Source organism: Protomyctophum bolini, assembly GCF_963924005.1.
Source record: "Protomyctophum bolini genome assembly, chromosome: 5".
In the NCBI taxonomy this organism is placed as follows: Eukaryota; Metazoa; Chordata; class Actinopteri; order Myctophiformes; family Myctophidae; genus Protomyctophum; species Protomyctophum bolini.
This window is the reverse complement of record NC_137866.1, coordinates 38,499,186-38,521,727: the sequence shown is the minus strand read 5'-3', so window position 1 is coordinate 38,521,727 and position 22,542 is coordinate 38,499,186. Positions and strand designations below refer to the sequence as shown.

The window sequence follows — 22,542 nt, the reverse complement described above, 5'->3', positions numbered from 1 at the left end:
TAAGACAAGCTCGGAATATTGTATCTGACCCGTTACATGTATTGAACAGAGTATGAGCTAATGCCATCCGGTAGCGGTAGGATATATTACTCTATTGTGTGACTATAATAGATTTAAGCACTCATTTGTTCCTCGTCAATCAAAATGCTCAATCACAGATTGCCGAATGGCAGCAACCGTAACTGACTAGATGCAGTTTATCAAGGGAATGTGTGCATTATCTCATTTTTTTTATGTTTCATGGTGTTTTGCAGCTGTGACTGTCTCCAAGACAGATTTCTCCTTAGGGAGACAAATAAAGACACCCTTGAACTGGTTAGAGAGGGACCCCCCTTACTGCCTTACTGGAGGTCGGTTGCACAACACTAGTTTTGGCTCACCATTAAAAGAGTCATTGAAGATGTTGTATGTACTGTAAATATCTTAGTACACTCGATGACCTATGACTCACTCCTTCCTTAGAAGAACGTCCACTCCTAGTTTATAGGGTAAGCACTAAAGAACAAGGGTTGAGGCACTTACTATAAAAACCAAAAGGTTACATTGTAAATATTCTCAAAACATGCACGTACACACACCAGAAAGAGGAAAAACACCGGGACCAAGAAGTGTACAAAACTCAATTCTTTTTTTTTTATTATTAAACTTCTATCTTTTGTAATCTGTATATAAAAAGTTCTAAAGCCATCGGCCTGAGACTAGAACAGACAGTGAGACTATTGTGTGTCGCTCATGTCAATATTTCAACAAGTCCTCATTTTTCATTCACCAGTAGCCTGCGTCGCACAGGCAGACACAAACAAGACCTTAAAAACAGGAGACAGGATAAAAACACACAGTATAGGGAAGATAAGAGGACTGCACAACGTTAAAGCCTAGTTTTGTATACTTTGTCGTACGGCCGTGTCGCTCGCCAAACATATTTTCAAGAAAGAAAAAAAAAAGAAAACGTGCCATGCAACACGGCGCATCAAGACGTGTTGTGAACTTGTAGATCGAGTAGTTTCAGCGCCATTGTACGACCAAGTATAGGCTTTAACCGAGAGAAAAAGGGGCGCGGTGAGTGAGGGGTGGTCCTCGAAGGGGGTGGAATTACAACAGAATGCTGGTTCGCTTACGGATGTGTCCAGTCCGAGCCTGTCGTCCTGTCGTGACAATGACCAGACTGCACATGATTCAGCAATGTCAAAGGATTAAAAAGGCAGATGTGGCGACGACATGACGGCATGTGGAACCACACCCATGTGTTCATTTGAATGTACAGTATAGGCATTTCCCCGAATGTGTGTGTGTGCGCGCAAGTGCATGTACGAGTGCTGTGGAGAGACAGATTGCATGTATGCATCATAGTGGTGGAAGGAAATATGCTTCTCTTGTCTGCACACCATCATCTTCTATTCATAAACACTCATATCAAATCACTTACAAGCAATATTTTAAATCATGACTCATGATTCTGGGCATAGTATCATTTTTTTCCAATATCATTATTAATACCCTTTTTCTTCAATTCTCTTAAATACAATATTTTACATGTCAGATTAACAGATTAAATACGGCTTCATGATGCAAGGTTTGTGTGTGTTGTCTTGTGGGGTAGGGTGGGTAGGTATGTACACAAGTGTAAATACCCCCCTCCCCCTTTCGGGTCCATTCGTACACTCGTAGAGTTAAATTAGCACTCAGGACTTCACTGTGTATGGGATGTGCTTTCCACTGGGCTGCTAGTGGCACTACTTCTGGGGTGTAATGGCCGACTTATACTTTGTTGTACAACAGGTCGCAGGCCGACAACAGCCGATCTACAAAGCTCACAATGCATCGCATCTGTGAGGCATTGTGTACTTGCAGATCGGCTATTTTCGGGGGCAAGACTCTGTTGTACGACGAAGTATGAATCAGGCTATAAAGGCTGAGTTTTCCCCCGCGCACACACCGCTGCAAAACCCGGAAAGGCATGCATTTCTGTGTGCGCTTGTTCAGTCACTATCACTGGTGTCGCTGCTGGGGTCTCCCTGCACCTTGTTGCGGTGCTGCATGGCTCGATGGTACGCCACCTGCACCGACTTCCGGATGTTGGATTTCCGTCCCTCCAGCATCTTCTCTTTGTCCAGCTCCTGGTCCATGCCCAGAGGCACCAGCTTGGAGCGCGGCAGCCACTGCCTGTGCACGCACACACGCATACACGCATACACACACACATAAAACTAGGCTTTAGAAGATTTTTTTTATAGAAAAACTAACTGTAAAACTAACTAATCATCCTATAGAAAAGAATGGCATAAGGGAGGACGGGTGTTGTCTCAATGTGCCATCATGGCATCAGCAAACAAATCAGTTAACTCCATATATGGCCCGAACTCTAGGTGTGATCTCACCGAACGAGAAAATGTCTGCAGTTGTAGTCTTTGAAAATATTATAGCGGAGGCACTACAGGCAGAATTTTGATGGAATCGTGCACTTTACGATAAATGTATGAAATTTATCGGTCGCGCGCACTTGACTTTGGGCGTGGATTGATTGTTTTGTTTGTGTAAACGTTATGTGAAAGCATTGTTTGTTGATTTCGGTTTGTCTGCCTGTTTAGTCTTTATGCTATAGGGATAGCGACAGGGATAGACGCACTGTGTCAAGTGTTTGGTTTTCTGTTACACCGTTGGTTTGATGATACACGTATGCAGCATCTCTATATAAATAAGTTGAACTATATATCCCTACGAATCTGTTGTTTAATTTTCCTTAGTTAATAATTTGCCTTAAGACACAAGGGGCGATTGTTACATGCTGTTATTTTACAAATTCAGGTTCTAGACCACCTAGGATCTTTATTCTGGTGACTACTAACTACATTTTCAAGGATGAGGAATACAGTGGTACTATTTACAACATGTTAGATAATAGTCTAGTCAAACCATCAAAATGTGTAATATTGATGTACTACAGTATATATTTTCAAACTGTGACATGTGAGAGTCAAGTGAGCCCAGGACATCAGCTGGCGTACTCCTCATCAGACCCCCATCCAGCTCGCAAACCATCTCTGCTCCTGAGACACCAGTATCCAGTGAGGTCAGAACACCAGTCTGTGTACTCCTACCCAGACCCCCTTCCAGCTCGACAACCAGCTCTGACCCTGAACTGCCAGTATCCGGTATTGCCAGAACACCAGCCCTGGCTTGTACCCCCCACCAGTTAACACAGTGGAGCAGGGGGGGGGGCACAACGTACCATCACTGACTTCACCAACAGAGACCTGAGTGAGTTTGCCCGCCTCAAATTATCACTCGAACCTGCTGCCATCCAACATCACCCAGCGGTTCAAGAATCAAGTCCTAGTTGAACACTTCAAGCTTGAAGAGGCTCGCCTGGTGGCCGACACTTACCTGAACTCCCGCAAGGCGTACTCAGACACCATGGTGGAGCTAAAAGACAAGTTTGCACAAGCCCACCAATTAGCGTTACAGAAAATAGCCAGTGTCCTTGAGGCAGCCGACATCTGTCGAGGCGATGTGGCAGCCTTTGAGAAGTACAGTCGCTGGTAGGCATGCTAACAACCATATGCCGTGTGCAGCTCCCTAGTAATGAGCCACAGAAAATAACTCAGAAAATGGGCAGATATGCCACAGTTCTGCATGGTGCCGAAAACGGAGCTGAGTGCGAGGCTGCAGCCCCACCCTAAGAGACAGGAAAAGCGAAGGCCTACTGTCCATTCTGTGAGATTAACGAACACTTCAGTGTCAGCCAAAGCGATTTTATACAGACACTTGATTGGGGCAGACCACCCCACCTAATATCCCAAACCAAGCAAGTGAGGTTGGGGCCTCCAGGTGGGCCAGCAGCCATCTGCACAAGAATGAGCTGGACTCTGCAGCGCCCAGCCAGAGCCCTGGAAATCAACCTCCAGCCAAGACAATGCATATTGACTATAACAGAGCCCCAGAACACAGAGCTCATGAGAAGTGTGGAGAAACACTGCCCACTTCCTGAAATGTGCTGCGGCCATTTTGAAAAATGGCTGCCATGGTCACAGTACAAATCTAAATAGTACCACTGTATTCCCCATCCTTGGAAATGTAGGATTAGTCACCGGAATGGTATAGAACTTGAATTTGTAAAATAACAGCAGGTCACCACGGGACAAATCTGCGATGGCCCTATAGCCATAATTTGGCGACCCCCCTAGGGGTTGCAACCCACAGGTTGAGAACCCCCCCCCCCCTGTGCCGAATTTCATACATTTATCGTAAAGTGCACGATTTTTGCCTGTAGCGCCACCGCTATTAGTCTTATGTATATTGATGACAAACATTTAAAAAAATGACCCGTCTGAAGTGAGTGGTGCTGTACTGTACTGTACTAGCCCTCCTCCCTGGCCTGTGTGTATGTGTGTTAGGCTGTGCAACAGTGACACTTGGTGATGAACAGGGACAGACCCAGGGACACAGCCACTCTATAGGAGTGGTTGCAAAAATAAAAATAAATCTAATAGTGAAAATAGACAATCTACAAGCCCACAACACAATGCAACATATTTGCAGTATAATTCAAAACTATAATAATCTTGACACACCAGTAGAGTATGTTGGTGGAATTATGTTGTGCACCACCATGATCTCAAATGCAGCACGTTTTCCACCATCTCTATCCCCTCAAACCACGGCTGGCCTATTTCTGCTAAATTGCGACACAAGTTTTTTTGCCTCTTCAGCAGATATTCATCAGATAATAGAGGTTCTTTCGATGTTATCACGGTACATTACGAGCATATGACGCATGCTAAGCACTTCCATGGAGTGATTGTATAGATATAGAGAAAACGCTAAGGCCTAAAGTTTGAGGAAGTGTGTTAAGAAAAGTTTATCGGCAGCAAAATCGATGCGTTTGCAGGTTTGACACAAAGCAGTGGTAAAAAGGCGTGTCGGATGAAAAGTGAGATAGAACCGGTTCACAAGCAAGAGTACTCTGTATACCGAAATCTGCTCTAGTTCTGGTACTTTATTCCTAATCATGTGCGTTACTATACCGTTTAAGGGGTATTTCACTTTGAAATATTATTTAATTATCATTTAACGTCTACTCAGTCTTTTGTGTTTATTTTATCCCGTTCTGCTTGTATGCCATTTAACAACCGTGGCATCTAAGATCACTCTTTTATTGTTAAATACTGAGGGTATTGACGAATCTCATCATCCTGGCCATGTGCAGTCAGCATGTGATGTGCAGTCAGGAGTATCTGGGACGCACACGGATGTCACACATTTTACGCCATGCCCTAGCATCTAGTACACGGAAAACATCCAGCCGTTTCCCACGGTGCCGACTGGGGGAAATACGTGCGCTTCATTTCCTCTAGACACATTCAGATGTAGTAGTCTGATGGTAGTCTGCTCAAACGTTACTCTTTCACCTGCTTTTTAGTAACACTAACTTTACAAAGATAGATATAATATATTATTATGATAGCATGTAAAGTATGAGTTAGAAAGTACAGCAGCCTTGTGTTTATACAGAAAGATTGGGTAAGACAGACGTTTATGCATCAGTCGGGACCTTTCGGTCACTGCTTCGTCTCAGCCACCGCCGTTTATACTGTATGGCTCATCTAATGGCTTTTTGTTTCTCTCCAAAGTTGAATTTTATCACTGCTGTTGGAGGAGCAGCCATAAACTACAGATTCATCCCGATGTTCTGGGCTTGTAAAGTTAGTGTTAGTAAAAAACAATGTTGCCATGTCCGTTTATTATAAGCGATTTTTGTCCTGTTTTTCTGTAAAGTCGCTGTTGTGTTTATTTTTGGGTCTTGTTTCTAAATTGTAGTTGCTAATTTGGGCTTGTTTTAAAGTGTACAGTAGTTGCTTTATTTGGGCTTGCTTCCTAGTGGTTCGGTTCCCACATTCTTTCACGTCAAGGACTCTCAGATTAATATGTAATTGTCCACGGACCTCCGTCTGAAAATATATAATATATGCCTGGTTTCCGCCACCATCGGTGTATCAATGCATGTGTGTGAATGGGTGAATGTAATGCACATGTAAAGCGCCTTGGATAAAGGCGCTATATAAATGCACCATTATATATCTATGAAATGCCTATGAAATGTATTTAGTGACATGTCAGCCTACTCTGAATCATGCCTGAGGAAGGTCGAAAGACCGAAACGCTGCATTATTGACATTAAATAAAAAGCTCTTGAAGCAGCCAGTGGCAGTGTGTGGGTCTCCCTCCTTCTACACGTCTGCTGCTTTGTCGCCTACGCACCTGCTCTTATACTAGTAAGTCCAGTGTGCGGAAGTCTTCTCTTCAAATTGCCAATATATTAAAAATATTCCAATTTATCCTCGATATGTTCTGGAAAATGATAACGTGTCGCTGTGAGCTTGTAGATCTCCTATTTTCTTAAATAGCCGATGTAAAGTGGTAAAAGACAGACTAGTACTAGTTGCTTCTTTTGGGCTTGTTTTCATAGACCTGACTGCTTGTTTCTGTTTGCAAAATCTGGAACACTGGTCACAGCAGCAACAGCAACCAAGACGGTACCAACCAAGATATGCCATCTCCGGTTTACTTCCCGTATCTGAGTGTAGTAGGTGGATGCCTTTTTAGGAGACCATTTGTAGGATTTGTGTACCTCTAGTGGCTCCAATCAGCATGGACTTATCTTCCTAAATTAACAATCTTTGGCCAAGAGGAAGAGGAAGTGACGCACACATTTAAATGCAAAGGCTCATGGGACACTGGAAACAGGTGGATAGCTTTTCCGTAAGGGGGAAAAACAGAGGACGGCAAAATAAATATTCAGAGCAGAGTGATGAGCAAAGAATGAGTGGCATGCATGGGAGACAAATTAAAGCAAAGACACACACTGACCAGGTTCTCTTGTTATCGAAGAACAGGACCAGAAAGAGGTGCTCCCTGGCTTCCTGGGTCATCTGCTCCCCCAACTTCAGCACATCCAACGGGGGCACGGGGATGGGCACACCCCGGTGGAACACCCCTTCCCTGGGCATCTTGGGGTCAATGATCTACAGGGGTTAGGAGGGCAGCATTGTTAACTTAAGACGACTTATCTGGCAAAAGATACAAGATATGTCATCATATGTCCATATTTCGTGTCGTGCAAAAGTAAAAGTAAAATAGTTGGTCCAATGTGTGTGTGTGTGTGTGTGTGTGTGTGTGTGTGTGTGTGTGTGTGTCCAATGTGCAACACATTGTGAGCTTGCAGGTGTTCCTTTTTAAAAAAACAACCATTAACAAGAGCTTGTGACTAAATCACTACTAATCACTACATTGGAACATACATTTACATTTCCTGAAAAGTAACAGTTTTGGACATACGGTACAAGGTACAGTACGACAGTGGCAATATACTAAGTAATTAGCCTTCGGAAACCAACAGATCATGACCTGAGCCATGTGGCCATAGGTCAGGAGCCTATCTCCTGTTGATGCAGAAGAATCCCTTCAAAAAGAGCAAACTTCAAACACACTTGAGCAAGGACTCACTTTAACAAGCCTTTAATTACTTCGCTTACTAAGAACAATAACATGCCGAAGCCGCTGTCCAGTTTCGACAACATGTCTTCCTCAGGGCGTGACTATAGAGCCAACTATCTTCCGTTACCTTAGGCAGCATGATGTACAAGCACACCACCTGGACATGACTAGTCTAAATATGCACTAACGAGGGTCTCACTATACAGTGAACAATCCTGAAATATAATTATGAGAAGCTACTGTGCTGTCCAGCCACTATGCTAATTGAACATCCAATTTCCATCACTCTTAATAAAACTTCCGACAATCAGCTGTATTCCAGGAACGAGAGCAAAGCAACATGCATATCTTGACCAATAAACATATTTTGGGGGAGGAACACGGCCACAAAACCTCGCTCAAATAGACAAACAGTGAGCAAATATTTCAGGGGTGGACGACATTGCTGTCACTCATGGTACATCAAGACAAAGTCTTTTAATGACTCGCTCGCATCGCTGGCAGTGTGGACGAACAAAGATCTGCAGAACTTCAGATCTACGTATGTCCTAGGTGTAGTGTAGTCAGCCACGGACGTAGTCCAGAGACAGAGACAAAGGCTAATTATTTCTTACCGTGGCTTTGATTATGTGTTGACCACTACATTTTATTGCATTCATAATTTGAACTGCACCAACCCAAAGTGAGAGATCTACTGCGACACACGTGTGCACGTTCATGCGCACTCAAGCATGCTGGGGCTGTTCTATCACTATGGCTACGCTCTCTTCTCTCTGCGTTCCACACCTGCACTATAGTACAGACAAGGGTAGAACATCTGCACGTCATTCGCCTCATCCGTATTTGAGAGCGGACAAGCCAAACATGTGCAAAGGAAGACAGGACACAAGACTGCTAATATGACATGGTGGGTAGGGGCGGCAGCACGTGAATTGATATTCCCCTAGCTGCGATGGGAGATGGGGGTTGATCTGGGCTAGCAATGCTCCACATATATTTGTTTAGTTTGGAGTTAATTGCTTTGATTGCTCCATGGATCAGGCACCAGTGTGCTGTGTGAGTGAGTGTCTCACCAGAGCAGGATAGGAGGGGTAGCCTCTGCACTTGGCCCACACCAGGTCCAGGGCGTCCAGAGATGAGTAATCATCAGAGGTCATCCAGCATCCGGACCTGGATCGGCCACGCACCACTGACACCATCACAGCCACAGGGACACAGTCATGTCAGCATTTACACAATGTATCACCCTCAAGATGATGGCCAGACATAAAGTGTTCATCACCCCACGAGGAAGGACATGACTATGGTGTAAATAGATGCTTTGTTGGAGTGAGTGAGTGTGTGTGTGTGTGTGTGTGTGTGTGTCTGTGTGTGTGCATCTGAGAGTGTTCTTACAGTGTGAACCGCGGGAGCCTCCGACAGAGTAGGAGTCGTTTTCGGTGCCCGACGTCTCCTCACTGCTGTCCTCCTGGAAGGCAGAGCGAGAAAACGAAGCCTTGCCTCGGCCCTGCTTGGATGGAGTAGTGCTGAGGGGAGAGATAGAGACAGAAAGAGAGAGAGGGGTGAGGAGGTTAGACAAGCAGCAATAAGAAAGAAAACGTGTTGAGCACAACGAATTTGGTATATCTGCTAATCACCTGGTCCTGTCTGAGGCTGCACTGCTACTGCTGCTGGTCGTGGACTCTGAGTCGGAGCTCGATCGAGGGAGACTCCGCTCGTTTCTGTACACGCGGAAGCTCTCCGTTACCGGCTGGCTCCCTCCGTCAAAACCGTTGCTGGGCAAAACTGCACCAAGAAAGATAGAAAATCAGGAGAAAGGATTATTGAAGCCATATGACTCTGGTATTGCAAGACGTCCGCATTTAGAACGTTACTTTGCACGCTTCTATCGTCTAAAACGCAAAATGTTGTATTGGCAACGTTGGAGCCAAGCCCCGGAAGAAGAGTGTACTTCCGGGTTCTTTATGTGCTGGTGTGAGAGGTCGACCATTCTGCAGATACGTTATAACTATGGTTGTCACCCATCATACCACAAACATATAAAAGTATTATTACATACAAGTACGAGAAGTTGTCTGGGAAAGAGAAGGTCCTAGGTTCAAACCCCCCCCCCCCCCCTGCTCAAGTCTGACCACTAGGGCAGCAATCAGCTGGGTGAAGCTGAAATCTGAATTTCGTCCGCAGGATCAAAGATCAAATATGTCTAAATTATTATTATTGAAGGTGATGTGGTCTTCTGTACCCAGTAGGAGGTCGTCGTTGTCACTGTCACTCTCAGAGCTGGAGGTGCTGTGGGGGCTGCGAGGCCTCTTCCTCGGCCTGGGAGGGGACATCATGGGCAGCTGTGGGGGGCCTATGGGACTGGGACTCACGCCCGACCCCACGTGGGACAGGTCCCGGTTCTTGGGGGGGCGCCCGGGCCGCTTGGGTGGTCCGGCAGTTTTAGGGTTTTTCTTGGAGAAGAGGACAGACGTCCGCCGCCCCACCTCCGGTGCCAACGCCGAAGACGACGTGCTCAGATCTGTAGTGGGAGATGGTGGAGCGACATAGTAGAGAGCACCACAGTAACATCATAGCTTTCCTAACATAAACAGATACACATTGTGTAGTGGTGTCTGGAGAGGTGGATATAGTCTAGAGTAGAGCCTGTATTACACTTTACAAATGTAGTATTTAGGCATTTAGCAAGGTAAGCTATGCAAGGTAAACAGTAAACACATACTTCAAATGCAGAGACATGCTCCAAGACAAGACTGACTGACCTTTGCGATCTCCGATCTCCTGGCTGCTGCTCTCTCCCCCCTCATCATGGCGTCCGGCAGAGGAGGGGTGATGGGGGAGAGCCAAACTACGCTCGCCTCCTCCAACAGAGTCCCTGCCCCCCAAACCGCCACCTCCCTCCCGCTGGTGGGCCAGCTTCCTCTTGATGACCGTCATCTCTTTCCTCAGGGCTTTGAGCCGGCGAGACTGACCGAGGCTGTGCTTCCCCGAGCTGACCTCGTCGAAGCGTGCCTGCACGTACCTCAACTGCTCCTCCAACGGCAGCCGCCTCCGGTTCTCCGGCAATAGTAGGTCTACAACAGGAAGTGAGAGCGTTAAAGGGTGATGAAAACAAGTGACTAAAGACGTGCGTAATTTCTCTAAGCAAAAACATACGTGGTGCGATTCATGAAAGGGTGTGTCATGATGAAGCTGTGAAAATCACAAGCGTGTTTCCGAGAAGTTCATTTGCATTCATAAAAGGCAACATGAAATATCCAACTTGCTGAAGAATTTTGACTGTCTCTGGTCAAAAAATACAGATTTCATCGGATTAGAGTCGCCTACATCTGTTCTGTCTGGAAGCAAGACCCTCGATTGCACGATGGATCAGCTGAATGTAATGCTCTCATGTGGAATAAGAAGTTTGCTATGGGGGGGATGGGGTATTGTGATTTTAAACATCGGCAGTTCAACATATATTACTTATTTGTGGAGGTGCCCGTTATTATTGTCAAGTATTCATTTCTGCTATCACACACGGCTAACTGAGTCAATTTTCAGCGAATGGTATACATGTAAAATGAACGCCACAGAGATGGGGTAAGAAAACAAATGGCGATGTATTAACCCATTTTGGGCAGGAACCCCTTTTGGTATTAGCATTATGTTATGCTTTAGCTATTGAAAAATTGCAGATCTACAAGCTCATAGCGCGCCACCGAGTGGCACGCTAAGAGCTTGTTAGTTGTAGGTCTGCTATTTTTGAAAAATCGAAGAACGACTGACATAGAAACATAGCTTTTTCAGAAAACTGTCAGGATGTAGAAGACATTTTTAGAATCTGATCTCAGGTCAGAATGGGTTAAAACCAACTGGCAGTTGACTGAGGGGTGGATGAGTATGGAACACTGACCGTCCTCGGTGGAAGACAGTGGCCTGTCTCTGTCTCTGTCTCTGTCCCTCTCTCGTTCCCTTTCTCGCTCTATCTCCCGCTCCCTTTGGCGCTCCCTCTCACGCTCCCTCTCGCGCTCCCTCTCCCTCTCTCGGTCCCTCTCTCGGTCGTGCTGGCTGTCTGGGCTGGGCTCCCGGTGGAGGAGCATGCCCGTCTCGTAGTCAAAGCCTATGCGCTCGGCCTGCCGGCGGGCCGTCCTGATGACCACGCCTCCCATCTCTCGAAGACGCAGGGCGGCCCGGTAAAACACTGTGTCCTTGGCGTTATACTTGAGGCAATTGTTGACGATGAGGCCAAAGTCCGCCTCGAAGGCCTCGAAGGTGAGGTAGCGATGAGACTCCAGCAGATTCCACATGGTCTGGAAGTCCATGGGGGTGTCGATGTGGTCCAGGTAGTCTGGCACCTGGCACAAGCACAGGGGAAGGCACAGAAACATTAATGCAAGATACTATTTCCCATTACACAATGGCTCTCTGGGTATAAATGTGTAAAACTAACCCGGGGGATTTAACCTGGATTGAGCAGAGGATTCTTTTTTTTCTTCTTTTTTGAATATGCATATAAAAAGACAAATAATAGCTCAGTAGCACTGGGTTATTAATGAGCACAACCCAAAGTTTTTAGATATTAAGCAACCTAGAAGGTAAGATTTAAATGTTCACAAAACCAAAGTGCATATAAGACATCTCACTTTGTCTCCGTCGCTTTTGGAACATTGCCTTGAACCGAGAGACTAATTCCACCCCTCTTGCTAGCTAAACAGGTCAATGTACAGTACACGTGCATCAAATGTTCATGCAAAAACAGTTCCCACAGTATACATCTACGTAACTAAACCAATCTGCCTACTAAACCATTGTGCATCAACTAGCATGTGCCATTTTTAATTGACTGCAGATATTTTTGTCTTGGCCATCCAGCCTTCACTTGTTCCCTAGGACAACAAAAAACAGGTACAAATTCTCCTTTGTCCCTGCCTCGATCCGAGCAGCCGATGCTGCCGAAAGAAGGTAAAAACTAAAAAGGAAAAAAAGTGATGATGATGACGATGTTTTGCACCTAGCACTTTTCTCTTGGCACTTTATGATGAAGTCACTTTATACGGCTTCTCTCCTTTTTTTCTTATCCTTTTATCAATTGGACAGATGTGCCCATGCCATGTTGTCCTATGCTATGTTGTCACATGTCTGTTGTTGTGTTGTACTGTTTTACGTTTCAAACCTCTATACTTGCTGTAAACCAAATTCCCCCCCGGGGACACCAATAAAGAACTTGAACTTGAACTAGCCCAAAGGTGTGACCGAGATTATGTGTACAGCTAATCTCCGGCTCTGTGTGTTTTCTTCAAACCACTCTTTTTGCTACTACTAAAGAAAATGAATCACATAAATCGGTACACATTATCTCTAAGCCACTTCAACCTATTTACTATTTAACCTATTTTTAACATGGGTCAACAATCTTTCTTGCTAGACTGCTAAGGAGCACTTCATGGATCAAGGTGATGTAAATCGCTCTGGTCGGGGTATTTGTTTAGTTAAAGTGCTTTAAGCAGGAAACGGGCTTATCATTTCTGGCAATCACATCACTAGGCAAGTATTCTTTATGCTGTAAAGAAATATGAAAGTCTGACAAATTTAGGCACCAGTTCTTTATATCTTTATTGTTATTATTTTAGAGAAGGCACTTCTTTTTAGCTTCTTTTTCTCCCAATTTAGTCGCCAATTAACCCTCCTCACCTGGGAGTAAGCATGGCGTTCAACAATAAATCAATCAATACATAAATCATGTTTGATGCAGTGAAGGGAAGGTGCGACAACAGGACTTTCTCCATTCTTTCATCTGGATGTAGCAGAGGTATGGAGCAAAGGTAAAGGGTGAAAATCAGCGTGTCATGCTGACAAACTAGTTCCTTACCTCTGCCAGGGGAACAGGCTCTGTGAAAAAGTTGCTGGTGTCTCTCTCCTGTAACTGCTCTAGTGTACTCCTCAGCAGCACCAGGAAGGGAGTCAGCTGCATCTCTAGCGCCATCTGCTGCACTTTGATCTGAACAAACAGCAGACAAGACACATTGTGACACAATGCTTGGGAAAATCAAGCATGTTTTTATTGCCACACCAGTTCTCGAATACATAGGGCACCCTGAGACCGTTCTAGCTCAAGGATAACTTAAGTAACGCAGAGATCCAGTCATCAATCGGCATTCAGGCTTAAATCAGGGTAAATGATAAACAAGGTTATGGGAAACATTGGACTGGCATAAGTATGCTATACGAAGAGGTAATCTTAATTACCCTCTATGGCTAAACATTTTTACAACGTACATAACAGCAATCCAGATAGTTTCAAGGTTGAAGGCCTAGAATCAAAAACATTAGACAGACTTAAACTATTATTGCAGAGAGAAACATTCTATATTATCATATGCCTAATGCAGGCCACTGTATATCCAGGATTGGATGAAGAAATTGATTTCCATCCTTTTCTGTAGGTGTCCTTTAACTAGTCCTTTAACTTTTTTTTAAACTTTTTTCACCAGAAGAGTGCCTTGGTTTCTTTTTCCTTAGTTTTCAGTCCCCCAACAAAGAGTACCTTCACTAACTTCCGAGCACGCAGACATTTTCCTTTTTCTGATGGCACTGGCACTGTTTAGCTACTGTTTTTAGCTGGTATTGACTCCATGCGTCTCACCGTCTCTCTCTTGAGTTTCTCCCTCTTGCGGATGAGCTCCACCAACAGCCTGGCTCTCTCCAGGTCATGCCTCAGTCGCTGCCAAGCTTTCAGCTGCTCCTTCAAGGCAGACTGCTGCTGCTCCTCACTGTCCCTCTGAACATGGGGAGGAGACTAAAATAATTTGCTTTTCAGATTAAAAGGTATAGTCAGTGATTTCACTTAATTCAAATATCACATCTTTTTTGTTTTGTTGTGATAAGCCTCAGTACTATGATAATGAATTTATTTTATTTGAATGATAATGAATTTATTTTATATAGCACATTTCTAGACTGAGTCACAAAGTGCTTTACATCAAGAGAACAATAAAAGATCAATCCATGCAATAGCCAGCATAAAAATACAAAACATACATAATAATGACATGCTTTAAGATAAGTTTTAAATGTGGATATTGATTTTGCGCATCATAGGTCAGTAGGTAGGGCATTCCAGAGTGTGGGGGCTCTGGTTGCAAAGGCCCTGCCGCCTTTAGTGACAAGCTGAGCTGTAGGGGTCTCCAGGAGGGCCTTGTCTGAGGACCTGAGTGGGCGCACACTATAGAGTGTGCTGACCATATAAGGAGTTCCTCCCTGTCCCGTTAACCCCTGGGGGTCTAAAAAGTTTAGGTTTCGTTTTTGGCTGGGTGGCCCAGCCTTCAGCCAATCAGGATAGAGGGGCATTCTGCCAATCATGATCCAGCGGGGGCGGGCCTTGGTGTGTGTGCTGTTGGCCTGTCGCATGTCTCCCTACTGTAATGTGTGCATGTGCACATCTTGTGCACATCACTGAATGCTCCTTTAAAAGGATCGTACATACCGGGAGCATGACGAATTGTGAATTGGTAAAATGCCCCTCTAAGCATTGAAAAGCTAAAGCTTCATAATGGCCACAGGTAGGATTGACCTCCTGTGCCTCTTACGGTGCGTTTCAACAGCGGGCGACAGCCTGGCAAATTTTCCAGAAGTGCATTATTGTATCTTTTGGACGACATCGTCCGGCAATAAACAATCAAATTCACGTGTTGCTTTGTTTACCCTCAACGTGGAACCACACCACCGAAATTTGGTTCCTAGTTCCACTTCGCAATGTAGTAAGAGCAGACTGCTATGCCATTTACATGCGTTTCAAAGGACATACAGTAATGACAGCAGGAAGGAGATGTTTTTATCACCCAGACTCGTTGCGGTTTGCCCGCTGTTACAACTTACAATTTGACAAAATGAGTCTCCTCTCACTGAACGTGCTCCTTCAGTCGACCAGCTTCTTCCGTCGACCATCGTGGAGGGGGTGGGAGACGTCGCCACCGACGGCGGCTGCTGTGCAATGGGTTGCTGCTGCGGCGAGATTTGGTCGATGTTGCGTTGCGACTGCAGGTGGGTCTGAAGCCGCCGCAACAGAGGGACTCCGTTGCGGCTCTGCCTCTTTAGAGTCCAGTAACTGTGCAGTCGTTGCATGAACTGACTCTTCCTGGGTACCGTCAGGTTGCTGGTGATTTTACTCAGCCTGGAGATGACAGAAGATTGGTCAGTTTTATATATATCGGCATTCTGGAAAGGATCTCTGAATGGCATGGAATAATTTATTCATACACTGCCGCGCTACGAGCTTGTTGGTCTGCTATTTTTGAAAAATCGTGAAAATGTAGTGCAAATCTTTGAATATATATTCTTTCAGAGCTTTTTAACTAAAATCTTTGCTTCTGGAGAGGTCCCTGGAACAACATATTTTCAGATGGGGGTCGGCGGCCAATTAGATATTTATTACCATTTCATATAATTATGAAATAGTTTGAGAACAAGAAACAACATAGAAACATATGTTTTTCTGAAAACTATCATGATTTAGAAGACATTTGTAGAATCTGGTATCAGGTTGAAATGGGTTAAAGAGGGTATAAGTGCATTTGTTTTGATTAAAATCAGAATCAGTGGATAGGAACAGGACAGGAATCACTGCAGCAGACTGTTCAGTAGCAGTGGTCTCCCTGTCTCTGCAGCTCTTTAGTAAAGAGAAACAAACTACCTTTGGTCAGGATACCAACATCATGGGAGAAAACTCCACAAAGAGGCAGTTCTCAGCTTCAATATACAGTGCTCCAGTTCCACAATTGCCGGCTGTTTTTTTTGTCCAATTGTACTTGGTTAACTGGTATAGGTTCTCTATCCTGATTGGATGCCCCAATCCCAACATGATAACAAAAGTCATTTTCGTTAGTGTTTACTCTGGAGAGACAGGGAGACCCGGTGCTGAAGAAACAAATAATTACTATCAAAATAAAGCACACTTAATTCAATAAATAACATACTGTATCACTTACACTACCTTTAAAGCCGTACTGTCTTTATTATCACATGCACTAGGCATATTTGACATGGGGATGTTCACCCTTTATGATGTGTGTCTTACAATCTGAATATCATGGCATGCAGGCCTGGTATTTATTGTTTTGAGTACAGCTTTGCTCTGTGACACAAGGTCCCCTAATATCTATGTTTATAACAATGCTCCAATCGCCAGAGAACTACTTGACCACTGAGCTTTGTGTTTCATATTGTTCTGCTGTGAGCTCATGTAAATAACTTCTTGGAATTGCAAAGTGTCTCTGACTCGGTTTGCCTCAACATTCTGATTGATCCAGAATTCCTTGACAAAGAACTCCATGGAGACGTTATGAGGCAACTTCGCCAGGAGCCAAGTGAATGGTTGTGTTGACATCTCCAGTTGATTCCCACCAGACCCCTATTATCTATGCTCAGCTTCCTATCTCTCTACAACACTCTCTAACACACACACACACACACACACACACACACACACACACACACACACACACACACACACACACACACACACACACACACACACACACACACACACACACACACTTTGTAGATTTTGACCCTATCGTTCTTCTGTCAGGAGGGCATACTGTATGTACATCTGCCTTTAAAACGTCCTATTGCGCTCTGTGTCTTGCGCTTGCCCTGAAGGCACTGGAGCAACAGCCAGCCTGCGTAAAACGCACCATCCATGTACATTTTACATAGGCTGAATCCTGAATCCCATCACTCACAATCGGATGAGGCTTCAGTTTACAGTACATGCCGATAGAATCAATCCTATGCATGAAAAGTGCATGTAGCGTATGAGCGAGTACCTGTGGGGAGGTATGCAGGGTACAGACACCACCGGAGCAGCGGCCCTCTTCTCAGCCAAGATCTTGCGGGCTCGCTTCATTTTAAGCCTGGACTTGGCCTTGGCTCTCTTGGCCCGCTCGGAGCTCCACCCCTTGGAGTCGTCGTCGTGGCAGATGCTGGGCTCGTCGTCCTCCTCCAGCTCGCCCTCGCTGTGGGAGGAGCCCATGCTTCCCCCGCCCAACCCCGCCAGAGGCCGAGCCGAGCCAGGCGGCGTGTGGATGTCGCAGTAGGCCGTCTTGCGAACGCTGAACGAGGTGCCGTTGGCGCCGGTCTCCCGGACGGGTTCCATCTTCATGTAGAGTCCAGCTTGCTGGGCGCAGGTGACGTGGAAGGCGGTGTAACAGTTGGCCTTGTGACACTGGATGCAGGCGCCCGAGCCCCGCTGCTTGCAGATGTAGCAGGTGAGCTTCCAGCGCGCGGGAGGGATGTGTTCGATGCTGTCGATGGGTTCTAGGAAGACGGTGTTGGCGAAACAGACCTGACGTTGGGAGAAGAAATGATTCAGTCCAGTTCAATAAGTTAAACCACTACGCCAGAATTTTGGGTCCCATGGCGATTCAGATTTTGAGAGTCCTAGACCACAGATTATCTATGTTGACTGAAAATGTGTAAAAAAAAAAGAAGGAAAAGCTAAATCTTGAAATGTATGAATGCATAGAAATGTATTCATCTTGTGGCATTTTGGTCACACGTATCGCATCGTGAAATGTATCGTATATTGTGAGTAACCTGCCAATATGTATTAGTGAGTTATCCAGCTCAGAGTAGCAGAATGAGGAGTTTGTTCTAAATTTGGGGGGTATAAAAATGGGACCCAATTCCTCCCTGCTTGGCACTCAGTCAGCACCAAGGAAGATTGGACTGGGGGTAAAGTTCCTGCGACATGCTAGCGTCATGTCCAGGGGGTGTACCTCACGCTACAGAAATAGGAGATAGGCTCCTGCCCTATGGGCCACATGCATTGAGTTGCTGCACACTCACCTCAGGGATCCACAGGGCACACACCACGTGTGCCCAGCGGGCATCATCCGTCTGTTTGAAGGCTCCTCCCTTGTTGGGGCAGAGGGCACAGTCCACAGCTCTGCTGGGAGACTGCAAGCAGCGGCGGCAGAGCCACTGGCCCTCGGGGATGTAGGGCACGCCGTAGCACTCCTGGTGGACGGCCAGGTTGCACATGTCACAGAACAGGATCACGTTGCTGTTCTGACACTCGCCGTCGTTGCAGATGCAGCAGACGGCGTCCTCGTCTATCAGCGTGCTGGGGTCCGCCTGGCAGAGTGCGGGGGTGAAACGAGGATGAGGATTAGATGGTGTGCCCGCCCTCGACTTGAGATAAGTCGAGGTGTGCCTTGGGATTTTGTGTGAACCACATAGATAGACAGATATTTTAAACACTTTAAACCTGGCATGGGAATGTCATTATTAGGCAAAATAAATAAAATAAAATAGTGAATCTACAAGCTCGCACAAAACGTGTTACATTGTGATGCGCTGTGAGCTTGTAGATGCATTGGCTATTTTCACTATGAATACAGTTGTGCCTTGAGGTTTTGACTTACTCATTGGTGTGTTTTGGGCACATTGGGCTGTATTTTGCGTGTCATAAGTACCAGGTCTTTTTACTTAACATAAGACCTGGAGGCGTGATCAATGCCATTTGGCTATTCTGAGTGGCCAAAGAGCATTGACCTGGTACTTAAGACACGCAAAATACAGCCCTAATAGTTTGAAAACCACTGCGTTATATACATTGGAAGAGGACATTTCTACTTATCCATGTTTGAGTGTGAGTGTAATAGCAGGCACCTTATTGTGACTCTCAAAGTAAGACTCTTTTTCCAGTCGGTCCATGAGGTACTCAAAGACCTCCTGAGGGATGGGTGTCACGCCGTCACTGCGGCGCTTGTCATTCATGATGTCGAGCCAGATGTAGTCCTCTTCGTCTATGTCATACTCCACCTCTTCATCTAGCTCCTCCACTGACTTGTCGATGTACCTGAGGTACAGTGATAAAGGGTGGAGAGAGAGATAAAAGTTGTGATTATTTTGTACCCCTGTGTGCCTGATGAATGGGGAGATGAGTTGTAATTGTTCTGGTAATGGTGAGGAGAAATGGTTAAAACATTGTTTGATTACTTACTTCAATTAAATGTACCGCCCCACATCAAAGCACTTTCACACACAGATCCCATAAAGAGCTGGGCGATAAACTGAATGACTTGAATCTCAAATCTATTATTTAATATTTAGCACTAAGTGTATCTCACATATCCTGAGAAATACAGTTGTTTCTAGCCCATGATCCTACCTCAAATAAGCACACTATATAAGCAAAACTCTTAAAGTTATAAAGAAAATACTACTGACCTGACAGCAACAATTGCTGTGTTTACATTTATTGATCATGGTCATGTGGTTTGTAGACTTTTAGTGGTCAAATGACTGAATAAATTAATGTATTATTGTTGTGTAGCCACTAGCTAGCCATTCATCATAGCCAACATGTACAGTCTACGGTTTGTGCAAGTTTGGACAATTCGATTGTCTCCCTTACAGTGAGATGCTGCGTGTCACTGCAGCATGTGTGTCAGCAGAACAGCAGCTTGTTAAAAACACAACACATAGCTGCTATGTATGTCACAGAAAAATAAGCTATGACTGACCTGTAATAAGATAAGGGACGTTCAGGGGCTTCGGGTCTCTCCTGATCCAGTTCCCTGAACACAGCCTCAGGAAGCTTGACCGCCGGTCCGGACGGAGCACTGTGGTGATGGGACGAACCCTCTTTCTTCTTCTCTTTGCTCTTGTGTTTGCCAGACTTTGGCGTAGCTTTGCCGCCATTAGCAGCAGGTGTATCCGGGCGGTCTTTGCCGTTGCCCCCAGCATCGCTGCCTCCCGCCCCGCTGTCCCCTCCGTTACACGCCCCTCCCCCTCCGCCACCGGCGCCAGAGGACGGAGGGTCCTCCGCATCACTGTCCTCCTCTGACACCACATCGATGTTCTCAAAAATGCTGATTCGGTGGATGCGTCCCTGGATCTCCAGCTCGACCATGCGCTGGGCCTGGGCGTACGTCATTGTCTCCCTTCCCGGAGAGTGAGAGTTCTCTGACCGGTTTGGACTGCCAGGAGTGTTACCTCCCTGTCCCGGGCCACCTCCCTTACCTCCGCCTCCGTCTCCATCCCCTGACCCCACCAGTGACATGCGAGGGGGCCGGCCCTTCCTCTTCTTCTGGGGCATACTCTGTGCAGGAGTGGGGTTGTCATGGTCATAGTGGTGGAGGTGGTACTCAATACCACTGTAGCTCTTGTAAACCTTGCGGCAGGTCTCGACAGGGCACTCATAAGGGGGCTTGGTCGCCCGCAGATTGTGACAGAATGTCTTTACGTCAAAGTCCAGCCCCATTGTGCCAAGGGCCACTCCTGGGACAGAAACTTCTCAAGGTTACATCTGAAATAACAAACATTTGCAGACAATCACCCTTTCTTGTGTATTCAATATATTATACATGGATTTCTTCTATTCATTTTTTTTTTAGCAAACTGCAACCGTAGTCCATCCACATTAGCCTATGCCTGCAATTACTACAGCACCTGTCTTGTTCAATCACGTGACCACAAATTCATAGACCTTTCCCCATGGCAACCATAGTCTCGTTCTTCAGACAATAGCAGATAAATTCATGAGGTATATACATTAATTAATTGAGACTAGTATTGCTCATTTAAGGTTGAAGAACGATTATCTACACAGGCTGAATATAATTATGTTGCTTTTCCCACCTTTTAGAAAACCAATGATAATGAAGACCACTTAATTTTGCCGACAGTTTCTGACCAATTTAAACAATTCCAACCCCCTGGATAAACAAACAACAAAAAATACACTCAGTTGAACTTGGCGAGGGTTGGCGGTTAAATGCTACATGATCTCCAGGAACAACAAGAAAGATACCATTAGTTAGCTGGCAAGCTAACTGTAGCTAACAAACAACAACAACACCCACAGTCCCACACTGACTTATGGCTACGATGTTCACGTCCTGGTCGATATACATGCGTGAGTTGCACTAAACTCGAATTTCGGAGTTGAGCTCACAATTCAGTCTAATAATGATTTCAATACACCCAGACTGAGCTACAAAACAACACTTTGACTAAAGTCAAATAACACTGGGAAGCTATGGGGTAGATTTGCACCATGTATTTATTACACAAACGTCAAATCTCACAAATGTATAGTATCTTCAATAAGTAACATATAAAACAGATATATCACCGTTCTCAGTGATCAAAGGAAACAGCAAGGCTCTGTATTTACTCTGAGTGATGGATGCGGATGCGTTCATACAGTTTGCGTTCTAGGGTTCAGGGGTAAAATATTTCAGGCAGACAGTAATAAGCTCCTGGCAGATCCACATATCGATCAGAATCGGACTTCTATCACTGAATCATGTTGAGTAGAATAATTGTGTGCATGTAAATACTCACTACTCCGCGTTCCGATGAAGACTGCGTGCTGCGAAAACCGAGCCCACAACAGATGCCCCAAACGTTTGTGGATTCGTTTCAATAAATCAAAAATGGTCCCAGGATTGACCGCACGAAGCTTATACATTAAAAAATATGTTTAAAAAACAACACAATATCCCAGGGGTTTCATTGTGATGGGAATAATTCAGGAACTCAAACGAACAAAAGGGGCAACCATTGCTGCTGTACGCCATATTAGGCGCGTTTAACGTTTACACACATTCGCTAAAGCAAGGGCCTGCTTCTTGCCTTTCAGATTAAATGTGAATTAATTACTTTTTTGATAGTGATTCATTGACAGTTTAAAACTAATTCAGTTCTAGTTCTTTACATATCAATTTTAATTTAAGTTATCCGGACCGCGTCTTGCCGTCTCCTCCCTAAAATGACGAATCTGCGGATTCATTTCACATTATGCTATGACCGGAAAAAAAAATATCGAAAATACTGCAGTAAATTATATGGCAATGCTCTTTTATACATGATTAAAGGTTTCGATTAATGCGCACTTTTCTACGAGTACACCTTACCCGGAGGAGCAGATACTTTTAATTGCTGCTTAAAAAAAATATATATACATAGGCTAATATGTTTGTTTGGCAGCACCTGTCAAGATTAATAGTATTGTTGTGCAGTTCAGTTGTAAAAACAAGAATAACCGGTCTTTTTAAG

The 22,542-nt window shown here is 45.1% G+C and overlaps 1 protein-coding gene across 3 annotated transcripts; it reads right to left on the bottom strand.

The window, feature by feature from the left end:
* Positions 1-611: 611 nt before the first annotated feature.
* Positions 612-22,060, bottom strand: brpf1 (bromodomain and PHD finger containing, 1). Of its 3 annotated transcripts, none has more exons than XM_080764407.1 (16): positions 21,829-22,060; positions 20,004-20,788; positions 19,147-19,336; positions 18,322-18,609; positions 17,301-17,818; positions 15,352-15,646; positions 14,120-14,272; positions 13,346-13,474; positions 11,390-11,831; positions 10,257-10,568; positions 9,737-10,015; positions 9,132-9,279; positions 8,890-9,020; positions 8,568-8,683; positions 6,868-7,022; positions 612-2,163 (listed from the first exon to the last, which is right to left on the bottom strand). In XM_080764407.1, the coding sequence occupies exons 2-16, from the start codon at positions 20,741-20,743 to the stop codon at positions 1,980-1,982; spliced, it is 4,080 nt and encodes a 1,359-aa protein (XP_080620533.1). In that variant the 5' UTR covers positions 20,744-20,788; positions 21,829-22,060; the 3' UTR covers positions 612-1,979. The 3 variants fall into 3 exon arrangements, with proteins under 3 accessions (XP_080620533.1, XP_080620534.1, XP_080620535.1); XM_080764408.1 differs by having other exon boundaries at positions 14,120-14,254; XM_080764409.1 differs by lacking the exons at positions 612-2,163; positions 8,568-8,683 and having other exon boundaries at positions 6,885-7,022.
* Positions 22,061-22,542: the final 482 nt, after the last annotated feature.